The 26971-nt window shown below is 41.1% G+C and overlaps 1 protein-coding gene across 5 annotated transcripts in view; it reads right to left on the minus strand.

Moving 5' to 3' along the window:
* The window catches only part of robo3 (roundabout, axon guidance receptor, homolog 3), a 159034-nt gene that overhangs the window by 75199 nt on the left and 56864 nt on the right, over positions 1–26971 (minus strand). For 4 of the 5 annotated variants that reach the window (XM_082549190.1, XM_082549191.1, XM_082549189.1 and 1 more), the window contains exons 1-2: positions 22083–22644; positions 7992–8318 (exon numbers count right to left, since the gene is read on the minus strand). In XM_082549190.1, coding sequence (XP_082405316.1) covers positions 7992–8318; positions 22083–22146 — 391 coding nt within the window. In that variant the 5' untranslated portion in view covers positions 22147–22644. Of the gene's footprint in view, positions 1–7991; positions 8319–22082; positions 22645–26971 lie in introns of those variants that run through there. The other variant, XM_082549192.1, reaches the window with a different exon arrangement.

The following is a 26971-nucleotide window of genomic DNA, read 5'->3' on the forward strand; positions in this document are numbered from 1 at the left end:
CCTAAATTTAGCTCGAGGGGAGCAGTAATGAGAAGCTGTCCAACTACTAGAGCGAGATGACTAATGATTGCTGAATTGACTGACAAATAACAAGGATGACTCTTAAGACTACTTAAGATGGACTATACACCAATTGAAATGAGATTCCCATCTACTGGGATCTATGATCTAATGATTTTAGGGTTTTCAGTCACCAGGATAGGATGGAACATACTGACTGGACTGCATTGTCCAGCGACTAAATAAAGTCAACCAAAACTAAATCTTCAGTTCTGACAGCCGTTTTCTGCTAATACTCTCCACTGACCTTTCCTTTAATTAAGATGTGCTCATAAACGACAACAATCTGTTGTTTAATAATATAATGACATTCCCAATAGCTCTTGGTTCAGTTACAGCAAAGAGTCCTGCAAACTGCTCTATTTTGAGGCTTAATGTCTACTTGGATACTTGTGCCTCTGTTGCTTTAACAAACGCTCTTTTTATCTGCTCTGTTATAATACTCTGATTGCATTTGATTGATTTCTTTCAAAGCAAGCATTGATTGCGTTTGCCTCTCGTGCTCACTGTATGTCATGAAAGATGCCTGGAACTCTCCAGGATGTGCACTGCGTCATGTTGTTTCTGATGAATTGATGGATTTATTTTACGCTATCCCCTCCGTAGCTCTTACCAAACTGCCACTTTCCATGATTCTTGTATTTGTCTTGTTTTTTGCCTTGCCGGGTATTCCATGGTTGCATCTCATTATTGCTGTCATTATAGTTGTTGTTCTGCTTTCTCTCTAGCTGTGTTTTATCATGATTCCCCCTACAGACACTCAGACCGACATTAGCAGCACATTAAAAAACACATAATCTTTATTAATTTCAATGAGGCTTCTCCATTGGTGCAGTAGGAGTGCTGCTGCAGGGGGCTCAGGCTCAAAAGAGCAGAGCAGTCTGGGTAGGTTTACCCTAGCTCTACTTCTGCCCTGTGCAGAGCAATATCAGGCAATGCAAAACAATGGCCTTTCAACTACATACAAACAATAATTACAGGAATACATTTAGCATGTAACCTGAAACCGAGTAAATGATTGGTGCTTTATCACCCTTTCAATCTTTGTGTCTACTAAGCTACCAACTTCCAGATTTGCTTTTCTTTCTATTCTGTGCCCTGGAGCAATACATTCACACCACACACCCCTTGTGTAATTCTGCCAGAGGGCTATTGTTGGCCTCAATGAGCTCAAACAGGAGGTCATTATGCATCCTGTAAGACTGCCAACAATGAATTATATTCTTAACCAAATCACATGACTAATACATATATGCAGACTAGGGGTGCAAAAGTACATGTGTTCATTCCAAATTGTTCACTGTGATGTTTGGTTTCCTCCCTGTTAGCCAAACTCCTAGAAGCCTATTTACTTTGGCAGCCCTACAACAAAGCAAAATTGTTGTCCATTGGCCCTAACATTTTTCACATTTTTCAGGCAAAAATGGCAAGCATTATCTAGTTTCAGTTCCACATTGGTGATTTCTTCTTCTGGTTCTTTGTGTGACTGTTGATAACATAAAATAATGCACACATGCACTCTAGGCAGTAAATTTTCTTGGATATGTGTAACAGGCACAATCTGATGTTGTTCCTAGACCATCATAATAATGTTTATAAAGGATCAACAGTGCAACTGAACAGTTACGTTGTCGGAGCATTCAGTTAGCATTAGCCAAGAAGTTAGCTAATGCATTTTTAAACTATCACTAGCAAACCAACATGACTAAAATTAATTTGGGTAACATCACTATGATGATGCAGGAACAACACCAACACATGGGTGCATGTAGTGAGTGGGTGCCATGTTTAGTCAGTTGAACCTTCAAAGCTAGGTCTTCACAGACAGAGAAAACAACCCTTCAGTTGTGCTGATGGCTCAAATGGTTAATTTTAGTTCATCTTGAATATCTTAAAGAACAAATGCAACATATTCATGCTACCAACTAGCACTGTGATTTAGCAGAGGACCTTGTGTATAAGGCAGTGCAGTGCCTACGATCAGTAGCGCAGAAACACAATGGGGCGTGATTGGACACAACAGTTGGAGCACGGGACCTTTATTGTTGTCTGCATCCCCCATGGCCTCTGTGTTACACTGTTGTTGAAGAGGGGGAGGAGGCTACATCACCTGTTGTCAATGCCCCCCAACCCCCAGTCTAACCCCTCACCCTTTGGCTTTTGTCTCTCGGAACACACACACGCACACACACTCAATGGTCTAATTAATTCATGGTTATCCTCTAGAGAAGTGTTTGGCTAGTGGGTCTAGCTCAACGACCAGCAGACGGTGGGATCATACAGAGGGGGTTAAGCTGACGGCTTCACTCCGGCCATCTGATCCCCCCTTTCTAAGATCAGAATAACCACCAGCTCTGTGCTCCGCAAGGCCGAGACCTACAATCCCATTAGTGAAGCATGAATACACCTCTGAGGTCACACAAATACACACACACACGCAAACACAAAGAGGATGGGTCTGTTATCTCTGAGCAACTGAGAGTTCTGCTGCTGCAGAGTTTAGTAGGAGTGGTGATGGTAGTGTCACTCTGTTAGTGCGGTGAATAAAAACAAACACAAACCTTTCCATGGTAAGTATGTAGGTATAGTAAAGGATATTGACCCTGAAGTCCTCATGGAGACTCATCCACTGAAAATCATATTTTTCATATCAGGCAGCTGGTGGAGAACATTACCATGCTGCTGTGGATGCAAGCAAAAATGCTGGGAGGTCTGAATGTGAGACTCAGCAAGCAAATTCTTTGCTAATGAGAGGACTGCTTACTAATGCTATGAGCAACCAATTATGGAGACGTTACAAGCATCACACTTATTTAACTGCTGAAGATTTCCAGCTCAATTTTAGATATCAGCACATGTCAATAACCTCTCTTTGAAAGACATCTAAGACATAATGATATGATAACATCAGCTGATTCAAATAGAGTAACAGCTTTAAAAGGCTAACTGAAAAATCTGAAAGGTTATTAACAGTGTAAAAGAAGCTTAAGTCTATTAGTAATGCAGCCTCCACACACAGGCATTTGAGTATTCTTTGGTCGATGTGGCAAGAAAATGACGAGAGCTGAATGGGGGATAAGATACAATTTCAGAAATCATTGACTATTATGTGACAAGAAAGTGACTTTTTTGTCAGCATTTATAGTTGGACTGCAAACAGATGTCCAATGGAACAGGAGATCTTGGCCCAGACATCTGCTGATATACTGGAAGGCCTGAAACATTGGCTGTTACTCAAAGATACTGAGTCATCAGCTGATAGTCAGTAGGTTTCCAAATTATGCTAGCTTCCACCAGCCTTGTTTCATATGGCTTCAAACCACCGGGGTTACCAGCAGAGATACAGATCAGTTCTAGGACGGCACAGGCAGCGTGGAGAGTGAATGCTCTTTTAAGAAAGCCACACCACTTTGCTGTCCTGCACTCCTAACTTCCCTAAACCCACCAAAACCCTTTCTCATTTCCAGATTCATAAACCTTGAAATCCATTTTTCTGCACAGGGGTCACAGTGATCAAAGCCAGTATGACAGGTGTGTGTACACACACACTGCGGTTTTTCTGTGTGCGTGTGTGTGTGAGAGAGAGAGAGAGAGAGAGAGCTGGAAAAGGAAAGCAGCATCCAGCTGGTAACAGTGCAGTTCAGCTGTTTCTCCCACACTGACACTACTGTAGAGGATTACACAGGGTGAGAAAGTTGGCCTGGACTATAGGTACAAAGACTTACACATGTTTACACACACACACACATGAAATTCACAAAAAAGAACGAGGAAGACAATTTTATCATGTCTCCACCTGTTCACTCCCTAAAATTCTCAAGACAGCTGCATCTGTGAAGGTTAACCTCAAAATGACCTTAGATCAAAGGGTGTGAGTTGGTTTGGGGGGCAATAAAAGTCTCAGAGTTTACTACAGTCAGCTTTATTTGAAGTTCCTTTGACTCCGCCCCAAGCACGTTGGAAAAAGCGCCATTTCCCCTTGCCGGTTGGTGTGAATATTCATGAGCAATAAAGCCAGGCAGAGTAGCAGGCATAATAAAAATGTCAGAGTTGTAAAGCACTCAAAGTAAAAAGCCGCCAAGAGCTCGGGCAAGTCACTCTGAATGTCAAATCTCCGCCCAGGGGTCTCTGGCCCGTTAGGACTATTGTGCTGACTAGCTTCCAACAGACGTGCCATACAAGTTTGTATGGCACATTTTCAGAATCGAAGGATCCTTTTTAGCTTGCAAAATCGGATAGGATTGGGGTGAAAAACACAATTTGGGCGGATATACTAGAGATGGAGGATGTGCTCTTAAAGCAGGGCAGTGCTACACACAGGCTGGGACTACTGCTAAATAACAGCTACACAAACAGCACAAAGTGAAAGAAATAGTGCAGTAATTCTGTTGGTATGACTACTCCCTTTTGTTCCAGCATTTTTTTAAAAGCTCTCAAATGTATTATGTAGCAACACATCATCTGATGCAAAATATTTTTTTAAATGTAGAATTACTTTCAGCTGCTAGCAACATCACCTGTGAGGTTTAGCTACATCTGCTGATACTTCAAAAGACTAACAGTTCTTGGATCCAGCATCCATTCATCAAATGTGTCATTAATAAATGCAAACTAAGTCGGCAACTAAGTAGAACCATCCTTAATGAGGTATTGAGTGTGTAATTAGCATGGAATAAATGCTTGCAAAAGAACAATGGTCTGTTTACTGCTGTGAAAAAATGATTAAACACAATTGTACCTGCAAAAAACTTGTGAAAAGAAAAGAAAGGAAGAAAGTTATTTAACTTCTTCTGAATAACTATGTTTATTAAGGGTTCATAAATTCAACTAAAACTTCCTAATTTTAGCTCTCATCATCATTTGTAAAATTCCATTCCAAAACCTTGGAGTGATGCTGACCCATAAAATTTTTTCTAAGGCACACATAGATATCTTTTTATTTGGAATACTACTCTTTGTATTCACACAACTTCACTAATAAGACATATGTGGTGATTTTTTTTTGCCTTGTACTTTATATTGTAATTGGGTTTATTTTAACCCAAAGGCTTTCCCCCCCCTAAACCTAACCAAGCAGTTTTTTTAATAGTCTATAGCGCTGGGAAATTCTGCCAGTTTATCCATACTGCAGCACACTGGCTGTCATCACCCTGCCTGCTTCTCAGCTTACAGCAGATGGTCCGTGAGGGGTTAAACCTCCTGAACCTTCCACCCTTCCCGCTGTGTTGGCTTTCACCTCAGTACCAAATATACACACCAATACACAATGCAGCTCTCTCTCAGTTTGCCCTCAGTGCTTCCAAGTCACCGGCTGGGGAGCAAAGTGACACCATGCCACCAAGTGCCATCTTGCGCCTTTTTGGTGCCATGCTGAGCCCCCCAGGCAGCTCCAGGCAGGCTTATGTGCCTCTGGCCTCATCTCAGGCCCCATTGGTGCTGTGCAGAGGGGCCTGGAAGGAGCTGGCACTGGCCTGGCTTTGGCTTTGGCAACTGTTTGTTCTATACAACCTCCGTCTCTGTCTCTCTCTGGGGGCGATACTCCAAAAGTGTGTCTGTGTGCTGGCATGAAGACACAAGTAAAAATACATCGGTTTTCCCTCTACCAACATGGATTAGGGATGCTAATCTGTGAAAGCAACCGCTGTGTGCCAAGTTATGTCCATGTACATGTGTGTGTCTGCAGGCAGCTGTGCACAATGTCACCTCATGACACCACAGTATTAATGGAGGAAGCTGGATATACAGAAACAGGACTGATCAGCTAGTGGCACTGCAGGCTGAAATCACACTGGTGTTATAGATAAACCCTTGTGACCCTCCACCACCTCACAGAGACTGAGTGTTAGATTTTGTTGATGTGGGCCTACAAAGAAGATTAAACTCTCTGGTAACCTTTAACAGCTGTCAGATATATGGTAAGGGTGCTGGAAAACATAAAAACATTTGGTTAAGCGCTATGCTAATGTGATGAATGAAGAAAAGCAGGAGGAGCATCTTTGCATGTCTTAAGAAGAGCTTAAAACTAGCACAGCACGAAGAAAGAGTTGAGGAAAACACTGGGGATTATTCATGTGGAGCGAGAAATGTAAGGCCTCTGTCGCTGATTCATTCCTTTCCACTTTTTGAAAAGTGAAAAGTGATTCACAACACCTCCACCTACTCTACCTGTCCAGGTTTCCACATACAGCTTACACTTCAAAAAACACCCCGCAGCTGATGTTGATACTGAAACAGAGCGAGACCAAAGTGAAAGGTAATTCTTCACGCTACTTGAGGAACGCTTTAGTCGGGGTGACGGACACACTCTGCAGATCCCAGCTGCTTATGGAGGATGTAGAATGATTCATGGGCCGTTCTTCTGTTGAGGTGAACGGGGGGAATTCAGTCTTATTATTAACTTTGTGGGGAGAGCATTTCAAGAAAATATGAGACCTGGCTGCAAAGTGTTGCACAAGAAGCTAGGGCTTTGCTAGTTTTTAGTGGGGATCAGGGTTTGTTTGACCATATTCAGCTGCTTTCCGTTAGTGCAACAAGAGATGGTTATAGTTTTAAAGGGAGGTCGATACTAGGAGAAGCCTGAGTGAGGGGGATTAGAGGAAATGTGAATCTGCAACAGCTGCTGGAGGCAGGTTTGTCTAAATGAGCAGATTAAGAAAGATATCAGAGTAGAGCCTGGCTATCACTGTCACAACAATGATTCTGCTCATTATAGATGTCATCTGACAAGTCATATTATATGTCTACACAGAGAGAGCAATTAACTAGTCCCCAACTATGTTTGTATTATAAACTGACAGGATTTCTTGAAATTACCTGCTGGCGCTGTCAAAATAAACTTTTACTTTATAATGATTTTCTAAAACTAAAGGAAATAAGAGACTCTAGCAGCAAAGATTTAATTGGCTCTGCCCAATCTCACTGCTAACAGGAAGCATGGTTATGGGGAAAAAAATCAAGAGGTGTTTGTTGGAAACCCATCTGACAGGAGAATGTTGTATTTTAAGGATCGAACATCTGCTAGTGAGAAGCTGCCAACTAACAGTGGCCTTTGGTCCCCTCCCTGCGAGACAGTTTTTCAGCTTTCCTGTCCAGTGGCGACAACTGTTATCTCTGTTGTCGGAGCTAGCTGTCATCTATCTACATTAACAGGCCTGGTCACAGAGGCCTGGGCAGTGGAGGCTGGAGAGAAGGGTGAGTGGGCCATTTGTGGCGGGGTGGGCTCCGGGTAAAGCTGCCAGGAGATCTGACACCAAGGTCAGGGGTGGTGTCTTAAGTTAACTCAGCCAAGTGAAAGCGATGATAAGAGAGCAGAGTGTTTTGAAGTTTACTCGGCACACCTCTGCTTTTAAAACGCAGCTAATATTATTTTTCGTTGAGTTTTATCTGTGATTTAGTTCATTACTGAAATTACATGATATTTGACACTTGTTATGTGGACTGCTTTTCTCAATATACACCATATTCTTTTGTTTCTTGTTGCCTCTGCTGCTTAGTATTTTGCCGAACCAGCAAAGCCCCTCTGCTGTGGAACCAGCTCCCAGTTTGGATTCAAGAGAGAGAGGGCATTCCCTACTTTTAAGTTAGACTTTAAAGGGCTGGAACCTGTGATGCTATAGGCTCAGGCAGCTGGGTGACTTCTCATGAGGCACTCTTTTTTTCTGTCTTCCCTCACCTCCCAGCCAACAGATCACAACAGATGGTTGCCTCTCCCTGAGCCTGGTTTTGTCTGTTAATGCCGAGTTTGTCCTCCCCACCATCGCCCAGTGCTGCTCATAAGGAACCATCCTTTTTCTCGTGCTATAGGCTTTTTAATTTATAATACAAGCATAAAACACTGAGATCACGGTTGCTGTGAACCCACGCTAAAACACACACACACTCACACAAGCTCCACAACTGAGCCTTATAGCAAAAACATCAAAGACACTTACTTGCCACTTCCAGCGATGCATTGCGACTGACTGCTTCACCCAAGTAGTTGCGTGCCACACACACATACACACCCTCATCAGGTTTGCTTCGCCTTCCATGTACAATTCGCAGAAAGAAGAGGGAGCCGCTGGGTAATAGCATCCTGTGGGACCGAGGGTCCTCTCGATCAGTCTCGACCCGCTCTCCGTCTTTGTACCATTCCACCATCGGGGTCGGACGCCCCTCAGCCTTACAGTTGAGGGTAGCTGGCTCCCCCTTGGACACAATTAAATCAGAGGGGTGCTCTACAATCCGAGGGGCGGCATCCTCTAATCTGGGTCGGGATCCTGGTGGGAAAAAGACACCACAGAGGAGAGACGAGTTAAAGACTACATTTGTGGTGTATGTTTTATTGTGATACAGCCAATGTCATTTGACATATCACGTCATGAGGAACACAGCATCTGCTTAGTCATTAATGCCAAATTATACAAAAACCTCATTTTAAGGCACTGAACTGAGTATAAGCCAAAGTTTGTACGATGGGAATACCGTAAAACTACATTGCTCACAGACTACGGATGTGAAGAACATGGTTACAAAAGCATACCAGTGGAAAGAATCGCACCTAACGAGCCTAAAAGTCCTCAGCCTTTTTTTTCCTTTTTATATATTGGCCACTACACACAAAAGGCAAGTGGGCGGCAAAACTTGTAAAAACACACTCAGCTCGCCTATTTCCAAACCTCTTGAGCTGGACTGCAGCTGAACTCGTCATTTTATCACCAACAACACGACTGTGTGAAATGAGCACATAATGTTACATTTCAAGTATAACTCGAGAGGACGTGTGAAATTACATGCTCTAAATTCAGCATCTATAAAACTAAAAGCAAATCCTCGAGCCGTGGATGAGAAGCATGAAGGCAGTAAATGCGCAGGAACCACTCTGATCTCAAGCCGATGAGAAAGTAGGCTGACTGAACTGTGCACATACTAAGATACTGAACACGTATAATCAGCTCTGTACTTTACTTTCAAAGAATGCTTTGCTGAATTGTCTCGACAGGTGTTTGGGGTTCAGGTTTGTGCTAATCTGTCCAAATGTATTGAATTCTTGTTCAGAGCTCTGCAAGTGTTCTCTTTCTCTTCTGAAAATTGGATTGAAAGACAGAAGCAGAGAGAGATTAAAGTAGGGTAACTCCCCCAGGTTCTTCTACCACCTCCAAATGTTGCTCTCCTTCGCCCAATAATCAACCTCGCTCCAGAAAAAGTTGGGACAACTAGTAAATCCATATTTTTTTCACAATGAAACATAGAAAACACGTCAAATATGTAAACCGAGACACTTTAAAAGCACAATAAATGCTGAAAGGTTTATGGAAGTTTAGGATCAACATATGCACCCATCTATACCGCATACTGTGTCTATTACAACACCATGGCATCGTGCTGAAATGCCCTGCCTGCAGTCCAGACCTCTCACCAGTTGAAAACATTTAGCACATCATGATGTGATCTGATAACAGACAAGAACAGGACAACATTCCAGCAGCTGGTCTTCTCAGTCCCCAGACTTTCACAGACTGTTGTTCAAGTGTGGATGCTGTTCCTATCAAATTCAAAGTCACACTGTTTTTCTCTGTTTAAACATTTGACGTGTTTTTGTGTTTGAATTTAATCCAAATCATTACATTCTGTGTTTTTTGTTTTTTACATTTTAGACGATGCCTGATTTTATTTTTTTTTTAGAATCAGAGTTGCAAATGATAGCATGAGGGTTGTGCTGTAACGTTAGAAAAGCAATAACATAAACTCAAAAACCACGAGGCACAAGTGAAACATCACCCTGGAGAGCAAACAAAAGCAAGAGAAGAGGAGGTGCATCATCGTCTGTGTTTTTCAGACGCTTGTGGGATTCATGAGTGTATTTCTGATTTGTCTTGCCTCACCACTATACTACCAAGCCATGCTGTTTTGTAAATTATAAGAGTGCTGCAATGCTTAGCAATATCCTAATGTTGAGCAGTGTTGTCTTTTTAGAACATTCACAGCAGGAGATTAGCCTGAGCGCTGTGCATTTAACAGGAAAACAGAAAACATGAATTGCTGTTTATTTTTTAGGAGCGCTGCAGCTGAGCTCCAGACTGTAGTTTTATTCCACACCACTGAAGCCATGATTGTTCAAATAAGACTTAAATAGGTTTTGTCTAAATTGCTTTCAATCATGAAAGCTTGTGTAAATTTGCATGTAAAGAAGACTGAAAACAAAAAGAAGACAGAGCTACAAGTGAGCAGATAGTGACACTGTTGCATTTGGACAAATCTTTAACCTAGGAGGTGATCAGCTCCCTGTGCTTATCCTCTAATATTGAGAGATAGCTTAAAACGTGCCTGCAGCATAGGAAAGTTGTAGACTGTATGCTGCAGGGTGACAGAAAAGAAAGACAGCTACAATAGTTCATCCCACAGGTGCATGGATAAAAGGAAGTTCAAAGGTTAAGACTTTCCTGATAACGTCTGATAAGAAAAGCAGTCAAAATTCTCGCCTTCAAAGCGACAAATCCTCAAGAAGGTTTTGGGGGATTAAAAACTCCACTTAAGTGCTTCCTGCCGATGGGATATAGAGTACCATATGACAGTCTTGCTCTCGATGAAATTACATTCAAAGAGATAGGAAGCTCAGGATAGGAGGAAAATGTGCAAAAGCTTTGAAGTTGCTTTTAGTTAGAATCAAATAGAAGCTGGAAAGCATGCACTGAAAGCACGACACAAGATAAGGATACACCTAAAATTACATTTAAAACACTGTTATTTGTTATCTTGCATCAAACATTACCACTTTCTTCACATTTCAGTTGACTAAAATGTTTTTACAGTTTTCGTTTTTTGATGACTTTGAACTGGGGCTGAAAGTGGTTGTAATTTAATTCAAGAATTCATGATAGTTTAATTTATACAAACGATTCCCAAAAAAGCACCTTGTGACGGAAAATATAAGCCTGAACTTGCACCGATCAAATTTAGAATCAGCGCTGTCGTTTTCTTTGAAAACCCAAATGGAATTCTACGCTGCAGCACTACCAGAGAAAACTTTTGATGTGAAGGATTTCTAAAAATGAATCAAATAAAGTATATTGTTAAAAGGTTGCTCTTCTGTCGAATGCTAACAGAAAACAGTTGTCATTTGGTTAAGTGCTCTCTGACCTCCCTCAAGGCCTCTGAGCTGTAGACTGTTCATCTAATAGCTTTAAGGTAGTAGCATCGTGGCTGAGCTGAGCCTGTCTGATCGGGGATATCTGGAAGAGAGGAAGGGGGGTGTCTGTTGTGAGAACTCAGCAGGGCACAGCCTTTAAGAGCTGACTCATAAATTTTACAGTAAAAGCTGGTTGGAACAAGTCATGTGGAAATGTAAAGCAAAGGCTTTTAAGTAGGACGAGACCATCATGTGCGACTGAGCTAAATATTATCAAGAGAACGTCCAAGTTGCAACCACTGAAGACCAACTCTTGACAGATCATACGCCTGCTATCCACAGCAAAGCAAGCTTGGAGAAATGAACTTTCTCCCACTGTAGGAATATGTGGCATGTCACACAGAAAACTACAGCTCCACTGAAAGGATGACAGCAAACTGTCACTGCACCTGAGAAATCTTCAACAAGTATTATGGGAAAATGTCATTTTCTCAGCGTATACAATACCCACATTGATTCTGACGTAGATATGATGTTACAGAAAGGCAAAATGGTTACAGATCAACATAACAGAAAATGACTATACTGCTATGCATACAAGGATATTTGAATTTCTAAGGCAAGCAGCACTGCTCAGCTACTGAGCTCAAAGTGAGCGTAGACGTACGGTATGTAACGGATAAGGGCAAGGCTGGAAAAGATGAACTCCAATCAGGTTAAATGGACAGTTTGGAGTCTCGACAGTCTGACTGCTTGTCTTGAGAAGACTTTCTAATAGGAACGTCTGGGCCCTCTAAGGACCTATTAGCTCCCGTTCATCGTGTAATACAGCAGGATGGCAGCAACTCTCAATGATACATGTGAGATAATAAAGCCACAGGGATGCTCTAGGAGTCTATCCTGTGAGAACTGCAGCCTGGTTAACAGAGAGTGAAGAAAAGATGCAATACTGTCTAAATTATCAAATCAAAAACAGATACTGTGTGAGAGTTCCTGTTTAGATCCTGTTGCGAAAATTGTTTTTATTTCCTAATTAAAAAACTGGACAAAGAAATACAAGAAATGCAATATGAAACTTTCTGCAGCTTTGCAGTCACCACATCCCATCTACAGGAGAAACTTCAAGACATTCTCATCACGGCTAAAGAACAGGACTATTGGCAATAATGAATTATGTAACGCTGTACAATGTAAGGATAAAGGCTGTGCAGTGTTGTTTTGTTACACTGCTGAATGAAGGGTAAATTTAGACAAAGGGTAAATTCTTGGGAGTAACCAAGGAAAAGTCAACAAATTAACATGTGGATATAATCTAAGTGCAAAATCTCAGGCTCCTTAATGTCATCCTCTCCAAAAACAGGTATGGGCAACAGTTCATCAGTAGTAACATTTCTGGCAGACTGAGAATTGCAGATTGGGCCCAACCAATACATTAGTGGGGGCAATATATAAGATATCAGCTATTTGCTGATATACTAGCCTCAGCACATAAAGAATAGACAAGAGAAACACCTTATAAGCACGTTAGAAGGGTTGATAATGCAGTCTGTTCCCCAGAGGGCAAAGTAACTAAGTACAGTAAGTTATTAATTCACTTGTGACTTGTAAATAACTACACTTGACAAATGATTTGAGTGTCTGAAAGATTCAGATCAAGTTTTTAACTCACCAAACGTTCGGGTCAGTGTTGATCCTACATCTGTATCAGCTGACACCAATCTAGACCAACCAGACTTTCTAATATTTCCAATTATTGTCATCTTTACTTCACTTTCTGCAAATATCTCTCAAGACTATGTCTGAAAAATGTCTTTAATTGAACTGTTTCTGATGCATGAACTGTAATCTCTCATCTATGAGGGGAACCCCCCACCAACACCCCACCCTCACTGCATCTACAAACTCATTAGCCTATAGTGATAATGCTGGCAGGGCTGTGATCAATCGCGGCTTCTGGTAAACCTAGTGGAGTTTTTCTTTTTCAGGTTTAATCAACTACAAATGTGCTACAGGTGTGCTGTCTATCTGCATTGTTACTACATCACAGTAATTCAAAGAGCAGATAGTTGGACATCTTTACCATAAAAATTGCGATTATATGCGATTATGTATTTTGAAATTTTAGGAAACCTGTTGCATTTGAATTTGCCTGCCACTTAAAAATGTTACTCCCTTTACGTTCGCTTCTCTTCTGTAGCACTAGCTATACTGAAGCACCACAACCAGAACATCTCTGGATTGTTGATGAGTGGGTACAGTAAATGATATGCAAGTAAATGTACAGTAAATGATTTCTTAAACCTCCTACGTCTATAGGATTCTCTTTTATGTGTTATTGTTCCTTAAAAATTGGATTTGAATTGGACTGGAAGGTGGACAATGATGTAGAATATTAACTCTCCTCAAATGTGCTAAACACAAAGTAGCAAGTCTGTTTTGAAAATGTGAGCAGAAAATAAGGATAACTTTCTCAAAGTGTAGTAAGTAAAAATCAAATGAATTCAGTCGCCTCGAGGCGCTTAAATAAATCCTCAAGTGCAGGTACCAAAAAATAAAACACTTAAGTGCAGTATTTGTACTTCACTAATTCCCACCCCTGCTTATATACTTACAGACAGTTAAGTCTGTAAGTATTTATGTCCTTCCATAACAGCCTTTCTTCAGCTGTAAAGTGGGATGATACAGTAACTTGATTCTTACTTGGTGTAACTACAAAGGTGCTTATTCCAGGAAATAATTCGTCCTATTCAGCATGAAATTTCACTTCTTACCTGATGAATCTGAAGCACCAGACTCAAAATCCAAGAGCTCAGCCCAGAAAGCACTCTGTATTTAGAATATTTGGTAAATGGTAAATGGCCTGTATTTGTATAGCGCTTTACTAGTCCCTAAGGACCCCAAAGCGCTTTACACATCCAGTCATCCACCCATTCACGCACACATTCACACACTGGTGATGGCAGCTACATTGTAGCCACAGCCACCCTGGGGCGCACTGACAGAGGCGAGGCTGCCGGACACTGGCGCCACCGGGCCCTCTGACTACCACCAGTAGGCAACGGGTTTATATATATATACATATATATTTAAATATATATATCCTGAAACATCAGTAGAAATGCAGAAACTTTCAAACATCTTCAATGATTTTCACAAACAGGGGGAGTTAATTAAACCCGTGAGGGTGACGGAGAAATAGCGAGGACAGTGAGTTCACAAAACAAATGAAAAACTGGGAAGAAAACAGCCGAGGGGAGCACCAACCACCACTGCAATGTCCTTTCTGTAATGGAGCCAGAAAAAGTATCGAGCTAGAACTTTGTCTCATCTAGTACAAGAATAAATGTCTTGGTGTGTCCTGTGCTTTTAAAAGGAGTACAAAAGAAAAATCACAGATATCTACAGTTGATTCCGAGCCCCAGTCCTGCCTTATTGCACAACAAACACAAGAGACCTTTCATCATTTACTTCTTCTTAAATGATAAAAAAAATCAGAACACCCAGTAACCCGGGATCTGTCCAAATGGTACAAGACTGGGGCTGATGATTGATCTGCATTTGATCACCGCACCACTGGCGTCTTCCAAGACATAAAGTAGAAAGATATCTATTCTGTATCTTTCAAGAACACCTGGACAATTAATTGAAAATGAATCAAAGCTAATTCAGAACCTCTAATTGTGCTCTAAAGTGATTTTGATTTGAAGGCACATCACCCATTGCTGACAGCATTTTCCAAACACAGATGGCACAGTGATGGTCAGACTCATGCAGCAAATCCAAGAAGGGTCCTCATTTTGTCTGATATTTGTACAAGGCTCAATCTTGAGGTCAACACAAATCTTGCGCTGCAGCCATAAGTACAAGCTGTCTCCAGCATGCAGCCCACCCCTGAGCAAACCACAGCGACTCACAGAAGGTTTCAGCGCATTAGTGGAGCGTGAATCCAGTCCACTAGTCAAATTATAGGACACACAGAAAACAAATATTATATTATGGAAAACCATGTAAGGAGCTCTGAAACGCTCTTTACTTAGTTTGTCAAAGAAAATTCTCACTAAGAAGAATCTTCGCAATTAATAATTGATTTATTTCTGGTTTGCAAGTTAAAAGAATCTAAACTATGAATAAAAACTAGAGCAACAAGCTGAAATCATGAAATTTAGAACATTTCTATGTGCAAAAGTATAATAAATAACACAATAAATAAATTAAAAAAGGATCAAAATATGTGATAACTGAACTTCTACCAATGGCCCGATCACCTCACTTGTATCTGTAAATTTCATATTATAAAGTGCTGTGAAAATGCAGCAAGGAAGTTAGGTATAAAAGTTCTATTGAAATACATAACAACACTGTGTATGTATCAGAAACGTTTGGTTGACGATGGCCTTGGAGGGAAAAGGACATAAAACGTGGACGGCACTCCAGCCCAGCGAGTCTTCCAAACCAGACAGGCTGAGAAATGCCTTTCATTTCAATGTGAAGGACTTGAAAATAAATCAGAATACTGCAATACATCAAACACTGCATTCCTTATCGCTCTGTGGTGATTTGTGGTAAAGAAGACAGATTAACCCAGGCTCTGCCTTAGCAAGTCAAATTAAGCCTAAGATGAGCTAACCCTCACACTGCGCTCAAGATAACCGACCTTCCCTCCAGAGTCTGCTCCTTCTGGTTAGAAAAAGTCTCTTTCTGTTGAAATAAAAGTACCTCTGACTGGCTAACAGGGGGAGCGTAATAATCTTTAAAGAGGGAACAGTGGAGTGAAGAAGATGCTGTAATTCCTTTTCCTCTCCTATTTTTCTTTGTAAAGATTTCTTGTTTTACAGTTCCTCCACCTTCTATTTACTGAAGCTGCAGGAAGTGATTTGGAAATGTGTATTCAAAGTTAAACTGGCAGCAGCGAACGAGGCAAGCTGCAGTTTTTTCCTCCAGCTTTGTACTCTTTAACCCTCTGGGGAACATAAAATGAAGTACTTGCATGACAATACAAAGTGGCTTTAACTGAGCCCGTGTTGATGCTAAGCATCTAAATGAGTGGGGTCAACTTTGGAAAAGGAACTTCTGTGTTTTTTATACTGTCTCTGCTGAGGTCGTGAACACTTTGGTGGGAAAGGGGCCGAAGCTGCTTCGTCCTGCTCCTTTCTTTGAAAAGCAGGGATCATGGAAATGTGAGTGAGAATGGCCCTGTGAGTATAGCCTCTTCCTCTGGTGAAGAACCTGTATGAGCTGGATGTTCGTGCACGCTGACCAGGCAGAAGCTTGAGAGCAAAGTGCATTTTCTGCTCCAACAGGAAGAAAGCATTTTCCCACTAAAAATGTTCCTGGTGGTACAAGATGCCTGAGAGACTAGAAAGTTGATTAAGCTTTGATTTACTTCCACCTACAGAAACAAGACTGAAGGGCTGTGAAATGTCTTAAAAATTGACATTTCTACTGTTTACTTTGAAACATACTTCAACAAGACCCCACCTGACATTTTGGTATGAATGATCATAATAATGTGGGGGATGTTTCAGCTAAACTATTCTTTCCAGCCCAGCATCCTTCAAGTTATCACAGACCTTGTCAGTTGGAGCTCCAGCAGCCCGATGGTAACAAGCATCGATTTTGTTTTCTGCTCACTCCACCAAAGCGGTTTCAAGCTTTGAAAGAAGAAGAGAACAGCAACTGTATTTGGTGACTGAACTCCCACACTTCATCCCATTTCACTGTAAGTGCTCTTTGTGATGAGCGCAGAGCGGGGGTAGGTGGGTGGGAAATATAAGCATGGAGATAGTTAGTGGATGGTTTGGCTCCAGAAAGGCTGTATGATGATGGCACGATTGTTCATTATCTCTAATTATCTGTCCATTAGTGATCGCTGACGAAGGTGCAGTCTCTCAGTCGTGTCAAAGAGGAAATCCTCGAGGGGACTCCAAGACAGGAACAAGGCTGGTTGTGGGTGGCCAAACACATCAGTGAGGAAATGCCACTGGTTTCCTGTCCCACAACAGTATATTTCAAGATTAGCCCCTATTGGATGTGTGTCCCCTTATACAAACAGACACAAATGTGCAGGCTGGCTGCTATCTCTCTGAAAACACACATTACACCACATCGTATTTTGAGGGAGGAAAGGGTCGAGACAACGACTTCCTGAAGAGGATCCACGACATCACTAACATGACAAAAATAAACTACGGTGCGTGGTTTTATTTTGTTTTACTGACTCTTAGCTTGCTAGTCAAACATGAAATAATCTACATGGAGAGTGCCTGTATTATTAAAAAACAGCTCATGAGACCATGATAGCAATTAGCTCAATCATATATGATACACATTTCCAAGACCCTTTATTTAAGTGGTAAGATGCAGCCTTGACATACTGTTGAGGACATTTCAAGTAACACTGGTCCTGATGTATCATTAAGTCATGAAGTGAAAAGCTGTAAAGAGCAAGAGCTGGATTAACATCCAGCTGCTGTCACTTCTATAAGTGCTACAAATTCAAAAGGTTTTTGAGGTGAAGGTAAGGTGCCTATTAAAGAAATCAGTCAATTAGTCATAGCTATCAATCACCCACCAGGGCAAACAAACAGCCATAGAGACACTCAAATTCCTCCTATCCCCAACTCGATGTGTGTATCGACACCGTCGTCAGAAAAAAAAGTTGTCCCTGTCAGTTTTTTACCTTGCCATTAAATCATCAACAGTAGCTGTCAGTTTCTGGCTACTACGGCATCACCTTGACACATCCGTGTAGAAAATAATCCATTATCAGGCGGCTTTTTGTCATGCAGAGCTTTTGAGTGCCAGACTCACAAATATATCCACAGCACTGAGTTACTGCTCTGACAGCTGTGGCAGTACCCACGGGCTTTTTCTTTGACTCTCCAGCAGTCAGAGTTATGTCACTGCTTCAAACATCGGCAGATAACATAAACAGGATAAACATGAAATCTGACTGGCTGCTTCACCAGTCAGATTTCATGATGACCTCACCCTTTATTAGACAGATAGTCAGACACTGAAGCGATAAAAGGATGAGGAGTGTAAGTGTTTGTAAGAACAATGCAAACACTGCTTACCCATATGGAAAAGAAATAGTAAAAACTTATAAAAGACTTGCATAAGATGTGGCCTACTTCATATAGTGAATCATATAAGGCTTATATGATTTACTCATGAAAATGGCCACTTTCATATATTGTTTTAGTAAGTATCCAAAACATACAAGTTTCATTTATATAATTTTTCTAGGGATCTTATATCTGTTTTCACTCTTGTATGCTTTTCATACAAGTTTCACACAAGACAGATACAAACTTTATAAGATTTATATATATCTTTTCCATATGGGTAATCATCCAGGTAAGCAAATCCCATTAAGTTGAATGTGTTCATATGGGAGAAATGTTTTGTCACTCATCCAAGTAACTGAAGGTCAGCACCACTGACTAGCAATGGGCTGTGCGCTCAGATTTGTGTCTCACTGCCAGCCTGAATGCAATTCGCACAAACAGTTATTATATTTAAGGGAGAATTATTTTTTCACAGAGGGCAGGTAGGTTTGGATAACATATTTCCCTTTTTAAGTGAAATGATTATTCAAAAACTGTACTTGAGATATCTTTGTCTGAAATCTAATGTTAGGGGTAATCCATCTGTCTGCAGCCTAAGGCTGGAAGCTTAGGTATACTGTGTTGGGCCCTAAAGGCAGTTGCACTTGAGACCTTCAAGGAGTAGGGAGTGCTACGGTAACTTGGCCTGCCAGCACCCGCTGCTAAATAGAGATGAGTTTAAGTCCTTTCCCTTGATGCCTGATGAAGAAGGAGCTCAGTGTTTGTTGATTTTGGCTCGCTGTGGTAGGAACATGCAGCATAGATAATAAGCAGTGCCATTAAGAGAGGGAGCGCAAGCCTTAGTTTGCAGATGAACGAGCAAAAACACCCCACTGACATGTTTACAAAGTGCTTTTATTTATTTACTACAGCCCAGTACACAAATAACTTGTTATTAATGCATCATGAGGTGCAGTCAATCTGATGTGTAATGGATATTTGTGACTGTGAAATTCTATTATCATGGGTACGCATAATAAGCGGCTGTTCAACGACTAGCATACGCAAATTCACCTCATGTTTTTTTTAGCATTACTTATTATTCATTTCTAGAACTGGTTGACCAGCAGCTTGAAAAAAAAGCAAAACTACTCAAATAAGATTCAGAAAGTGGATGGATGATTAACGCTGCTGATTCTGAGGTAACAGGAGGAGGAGTTTTAGTTCCTTGCCCCGATTTCGAGTGTTATTTTTCAACCGGCGCAAGTTATGATCTTCTTGTAGCTTGAATGCTACACTGTGCCTCATTTCAGTGCATCATGCTTGAATGTATTGACAGCCTAATTGATCTGTGCAGAACAGATGGGTAGGCAGGTGGGGGGAGGAGGAAGGTACGCTCACTGTGCGAGTGCATGTTTGTTCTCGGAAATGACTACAAAGCTTTTTGTGTCTTTTTTCTTTCTGCAGAAAAAGGAATGTTGTCAATATTCCAAAAGCAAAAACAAAATGAGCTACTGCATATTGGAGCGCTGTTAGGAGCCATTCCAGTCGGCAGTGATGACTGTAACATAAAAATAACAAAGTAAATCTAGGTTTACAATGTGGAGTGCAGCTGGTAAAAGTCTCGCGCTGGGCTTCCATCTGAATAGCCACCTAAATGGAACGGTGCTATCTCATTTTTGAAACACTGTACTGGTTACTGACTGCCAACAGAATTCACAAGAACTGTTTTGTATCAGTGTCCATTAGTACGTCCATGGGTTTGTGCAAAAAGCATTTTTCAAACAGCACATTCATCTCTGTGGGACACATCTTAGAAATTCGGAAAAATAAAAATACACATCTTTTTACTTTAGTCATTCACGTGGTTTTGGTTTTAGAGTGAACTGGTCTTTTTGCCACCAGGATCTAGTGGTTGTGCCCCAACTTTAAAGAGGACTACTCAGACATCTCAATACAATCTCGGCAGCAGTTATAACTCCTGTCAAACTGTCCTTGATCAATCCATTAAACCCCTCCAAACCTCCTCCACTGTAACTCACTGAGGCTGACAGCATGTCTGAAAAACCTTGTGCGCAAAATGCACAACTGCCAGAAACAGAAGAAAGGGTTTTAAACAATGGCCATCTCGGTAATTGTGCTATTTCAGCCACATTACACCCCACGGTACTTCCCTCCCTAAAGGAAATTGAGCTGTGTGCTCAGACTGTAATTACAGAGTGGTTATCTAGGTTTGGTGTCGGCTATTTCATCTGGCAACTAGTCTGGTGAGGACATCCACATTGCAACAAAGCAGCTGTTTTCAGCTCCTGCCTTGAAGTCACATCAATAAAGTACATTGTAAACACATGAGTCACTGACAGTCATTGGAGAAGAGTTTCCTGAGGTCATCGAGGTGACTGATAGTGACAGCGGTGATTGGCAGATTCCAGTGTCATATTACTGGAAAAACAGTCTGAGACCAGACTCTGTGACTCTGGCTCCGCATGAACGGCCCCTTCACACGAAGACGAGGGATGAAGAATCATTCCTAAACTCTTCTTCATTGCGTCTTCTTCTCCACATATATCTGTGCTGGCACTGATCTGAAGCTTCTTCTTCCTTTTAATCTATGCCACTTTGTATAACAGTATCAGAGTGTGACAAGAACACACATTTAAATGTAAATTTACCGACGGGGGGGAGTCTGCTGCTAAAAACAGTACAGTTCTCTCTTTTTTTTAACTCACCATGTGTTTGCTAAAGTGAAAATAAGCAGCTTTAATCCAGCCTTTATAGTCCCAGAGGAGCATCTGGAGTCAGTGAAGGAGCACTTTCACAGATGCTGAGTTCATAGGCAATGTTTACAGGCTTGTAAAAGGGAGCCTCAGCAGTGGGGCTGGGCCCAAAGACACCACACTGACACAAACGATATCATCCCACTTGTGTCAAAAAACATTGCTTTAGTACGTCGCACATGGAGGTTCATCTGTGCTGAACACAGACATGAATGCATGTTGACAAAGAGCCTGTAGCCAACTGGCAGCAATTTCAGTTATACACGTGTGATTGATGGAGGATCTGAGGATCCAGCAGTCTCATTTAAACATATCTCTGTCATCCCAGAGGTGTCTGATGTCTACAAGAAAGAGCCATACTATGACTCGTAGTGTGCGTATGTGGCAGATTTCGCTTCTGAAAGCTGAAATCAAAAGCACCATATGCATACGTCTGAAGGCAGAGTCATGAAACAACAAAAGCCAATATTGTGCATCATACATTTATATCCAGGGATTCGGTGACACTTAAACCTACACTGTTTGGTACTCTCCACCACACAGACTGGGACATAGAGGAGCTGCTTAACATTTTACACGCAGCAGCAGCTGGTAAAGGCTTTTTCCACCAAACCTTGTACAGTAGCAAGAAAGCATGCATTTTTTAGCAATGCTGTCCACAGAGGGATTCAAACTTTCAACCCTGCCACACTCACTTACAGTAGTGGAGAAGAAACTGAAGGGTTTTTGTTTCACAATTGCATTGTGTCCATAATTCATCTAATGGGCCCAATGCTAGAGATAAATGAGCCAGCAAAGTCAGATTTCTGTGGGGAGCAGATGCTGGTGATAATCCAGTATCCCCTGGGCAGGTCACACAGTAAAGCTGCATATGGGCTACTCTGCTGTCTGTTGTTCCTAAGTGGCCTTTTAAGTGACATCATCTAGGAGGATTACTCACTTATGCACAAATGCTGACATAAAGGGGGCTTCCTACAAGATCAGCTGACTGATGTGAAATAGTAACTTTGTAAACTTTATAACGGACATTGTACAAGTGTTTTGTTTGTTTGATAACCATAACCACAAAATAAGCAATTTAAAACTTACCATATGCCAAACTTCCGAGTGCAAATACAACCAGTAAGGGAACCAGAGCCGGACTGTACTCCATTATACAAATGTGCACATAGGTAGATAAGGTTGGTGGCAGTCTTTAGGCTGTCAAACAGCAGCAGCACCACTTATAATTTCCACACAGACCCACAAATGAGCGCCAGCCTATGGTATGAAATGTCAGCAACTAGCAGCGGACTCCGCAGGCAGCATCTCAGCCGCTCTACAAATAAACCACAAGTTCAAACTTTAATCCCTCAACGCTTCTGCAAAATCTGCGTTTAGTGTCGTACAAAGCAAGCTGCAGGTGATGATCGGAGGGGCGGCTGAGAGTAAGGTGAAGGCGGCGCCCGGTCAATGAGTCCCGTTTTTTCCTCTTTTTGTTTGTTTTTAACAGAGGAGAAACATTCATCAGGGCTTAGTCCTGTAGAAAAACAGCCCCAAAGTAGCCGGAGTCATCGTACCAGGACGAAACGTCCACTTTGTTAAAAGCTCAGCTCCATGTGTGTCACTGCTCCGTCCCTCTCTGTCGCTCCGCCACCAGCACTGAGCCTCAGCAGCAAACAGTGCGCTCCCGGAGCCAAAGCGCACCACGGTAACAGTGGCCACAATGGCATTACCGGCTTCCGCTTGTGCTTTCAAAATAAAATTCTAATGAAGCAACCTGATGCAATGCCTACGGCTATATTATAAATTGATAAGTTAGAGAAGCATATCTTTAAGAGGGTAATCACTGGAAAATGAATATTAAAAAACAGCTGTGTTAATGCCAGTGGAGCCGGCAGGTCCTGACTGACCTAACAAAATGTGAATGATTGGTTACAGAAATCATTCAACCTGTCAGGGTTTCTATGCACCTCATCTAATAGTTTCGACTCCGGAATATCTATCTATCTATCTATCTATCTATCTATCTATCTATCTATCTATCTATCTATCTACACAGAGAGAGAGGGAGAATCTACACTATTAACAAAAGCACATCTCAGTTAAGCTGTGACAAAACCAGCCTGCTGTAACAGTATGCTGAAGGCAGACTCAGCATGCCTCCGGTTCATCCTTGTTTAATTCCGACTAACTTTACCACTCCAGTACCATTCTCTTAAAGGGCCAGTGCGCTCAATTTCAATGCGTATGTTGCGGGAGCCTCCGAGGGACCATTACAGTGAAACCTTGTCAGGCTATGTATGTAATGTTCGTATACCTTCTAACCAACAAAACACGATAGGACCATGACCAGTTAGTCATTTCTGTTAAATTCAGATTTAAATAAACTTCAGGTTCTTAGAGACACAACAGAGGCAACTACAGTTGAAGCAAAACGTTTGTGAACCTTCTCGTAACTCCCATAACATCTGCCTGGATTAATAATAAAATGGCAAAAGTTACTAATGGAAATATTTACTTGTTTTTTTTTTTTTCAGCCATTACTGTGGGTGATTACTCAGTGTGCTTGATCTGGACATGAAAAGTAGATACGGTTAGTGTTTCGTCAGATTGTATTTTGGCTATAATTGTAACTTAGATGAAGATTAGAGACGAGTAACCAATACAGAATCCCACAAGTAATCCAAACAGTTTTGTACTTTGTCTCTGTTACTCCGTTTCTGTGTCCTCCATGCGCTGGTAAGATGTTTCCCACTTAAGCTGTGAATTTTCCTCAGCATTGAGAAGAAGTCACCATGCTGTTCAAAAAAGTCCAGATGTATAATATGCAATCAAAGACAGCTTGGACACTTTATCTTACATCTATATAGTTATATATATGAATATTTTGCATCCTTGAACACGCTATGAAGAGCATGAATGCTAATGTAGTGCTGCAAAGATTCATGATCTTTGCATTCATTCAGAAACCACCTTTTTTTTTCTTAAACTGAACTCATAATACTCAATGAGGCGCAAATGTCAGCTTTTATCTCATGGCTGTTATCTAAACACACAGGCATAAATAATTTTGGCAATAGTTTGAATCCAAATGCAAATTTCTCTTACATGTGTACGACCTTTGATTGTGCCGACTGTGATGCTATGTATACAAATAAGGCGATAGAAATGACTCAGGCACTAAAAGATGCAAACAAGCCCCCCACACTGCTGCAAAATGTCACTATTTATCTGAGCACAGGCTCTGCCTGCAACTGATGGAAAGCGAAAAGCAATATTACATGTGCCAGGAGATACGGCAAACTGCAGCCAATGAAACTTGACTTAAGAGCCACAATTCTGCAATAAGGAATGATTGGCTAGAGTGCTGTTGAGCTGAATAAATATTAGGGGTCAGAAAGACCTGGTAAACACACAGCTCTTGACATTTATAGAAATGCATTGAATGGTGGTTTGCATCAAGCTGCGCATACTAAGTTGAGCTTTAACACATTCTGTCTCGCTGTGTTCTCAGCATTGCATGAAACAGAAATAATTCCACATCAGTAAGGTCACAGTGTCTGCTGCAGAGAGCTGAAAATAAATTCTCTCTTTTTGGGTTAACAGGAAAAATGAGAAGCAAGCGCCACTTAAACACCCCTGATATTTCTTTCATGTTTTATGCATGTACATGTTTAATTTAATTGCAGAAACTGATTAATTGAGCATTGCTCTGTGATTGAATAAAACATGATGAGGCCCTCCACTTAAACGCATTTCCGTTTGTCTGTGACTGATGCCGCTACTTTGGTGCTTTCATCAAACATTTGGCATAGCTGTCAGTGGAATCAAGCACTCCATGAATTCAGACTAATTATCCACATTAGGAACTGAATTACAATGACAGCCCATCAGTGTGGATTGGTGCTGTGCAACACATTTGCAGCTGAGCCATAGACCACAGAGTTTTGCCCTTTCCACGCACAAAGATTTGCGTGTGGAAAGGGCATAATTTTTGCTATTCATTTGAAAGCATTGTAAAGGCCACGTAGAGTCAACTTTTGTGAAATGCCAGCATTAAAACATTTCCTGGAATTCCTGGCAGCATAGGAAAAGACGGCCTCTATAATATATAGAGGCTAATTGATGGTTTGGTTGGCAGGAGACTTTTCATTGCCCTACCTCTAGACCAGCCAGTGTTTGAACAGAGTCTCTGGAATCTACAAACAATAAATGTCAATCCAAATAAAAAAGAGTGTTTCCACAGTTGTTTAGAACAGATCCACTGAAAGAGTTGAATTCAGCACATGGCAAGCACGCTTCAAGACAAACGTATCGTCATATTAAGTAATGCACTGGGCAGCTGAGCCTACATTTATAAATAAACTAATGACTTTAAGTGAAAGGAGCCTATGATGTATGAAGGATCTTTTTTTCCCCTCTTTTGGCCGAGGCTGCACTGTTTCTGCAGGCTGTTTAACTGTTCCACTCTGAATGGCTTTCAAATGCCTTTCAGAAGAGTGAGAAATATCAAGCATCCCCCAAACATCAATTTATGGAAACCAAATCAGGCTTTCAGACCAACGTACCACACACATATCATTTACATATAAGCTCCAAAATAATCAAAAGGAAAGAGACTTGTTATTTAAAAGTCTATTCGTTTATTTAAGATGAGACAGAGCTCATTTTGCATGCATGTGTGATGCAAACAACAAACTATCAGTGCTTTGTCATTTTAAGGAAAATTAATCTCTTGCACTTCTCACCATGAAGGGTTTTCTAAAGAGTGCTTTCAGTATATGAAGCTGTCCCAATGGCATTGAGTAGTTGTGGAGACAGATTAATTCTTAAAAAGTATACAATTTCTTTTGGCTTCATCCTTCTTCTTTAAGCAGCATTGTTGTAGGTCAAACCTGATGATTCATGAAGTGTCATGTAGAAATGTATTACTTCCTGTCCAAGGATGTCTATAGACGTGACTGACTCTGAGGACAGAACAATAAGTGACCTTGGAGATGTCCATTAAATGGAAAATGACATATTTTGTTCTTTCTTTGTGTCTTTTAAAATAGGGGGTCATTTTAAGGAGCCAGTACATGGCTAGTAGAGGACCATTGTAAGTACAATAGGTGGATTTATTGTTGTGTTTTTAAAGAATGCATTATATTCATCATATGCATTGTGTTCCAGTTTTCCACTTTTAGAGTTGAACAAATAAAGACACAGTAGACATTGAGACACTGATAGTCCACATGATATGATATTCCCAGGGTGTGGTTGTGTTTTTGAGATGAGCATTCTTATTATATTTTGAGTTGTGCTGCCAATTACAGTTTTTGTTGTACAGTTTTATTGTTTAACTTTGAAGGATAGTTTTGCTTTGCTTTGTTTTTTTTAACCTAGTTTTACTTCCTGCTTTTTAAATTAGCTGCATGTGTACTTTTAGTTCTTTGTCACATTATTTCACAGCCTTCCTCCATCTCTCTGTCTTGGGTCGTCTCATCTAATTTCATGACCTTTTGATGTAAAGATGGAGTGCTACACATGGCAAACCTTGGTATTTTCTTTTCTCGAATTTGCCAACATAATTTTCTCCTGTTCGTTACTGGAAGGCAAACAAGATTTTCCTTATTTTCGCGCTTAAAAGACCATATGAACTGATGTATTGTTCTTCCCACAGAGAAATGGCCAACATCCTTTACCAGAACCACTTCCTTCCTGGCTATAAATCACCATTAATGTATAAAAACAGTGATGGCAGTCCTGATATTGCTGGGAGTGTTCAAGGAGCAGTTTTGCATGCCGACAATTACAAGAGCTGATAAAGCTGAGGAAGAGGGAAAGTAAAAGTCTCTCAGATATATACGCCCACAGCTGTTGATGTCAGAGATTAGCCTTCTGTGAATTCATTGTGCAAATGCTTAAAATAATTGCTATTTAGCTGCCCCAAACTTGAGCTCTGATTTAAAGCTAAAAATGTTTTTTCAACAATGCAAGTTCATCTTTTAAAGTAC

Source organism: Aulonocara stuartgranti (assembly GCF_965226115.1).
Source record: "Aulonocara stuartgranti genome assembly, chromosome: 10".
NCBI classification, from domain to species: Eukaryota; Metazoa; Chordata; class Actinopteri; order Cichliformes; family Cichlidae; genus Aulonocara; species Aulonocara stuartgranti.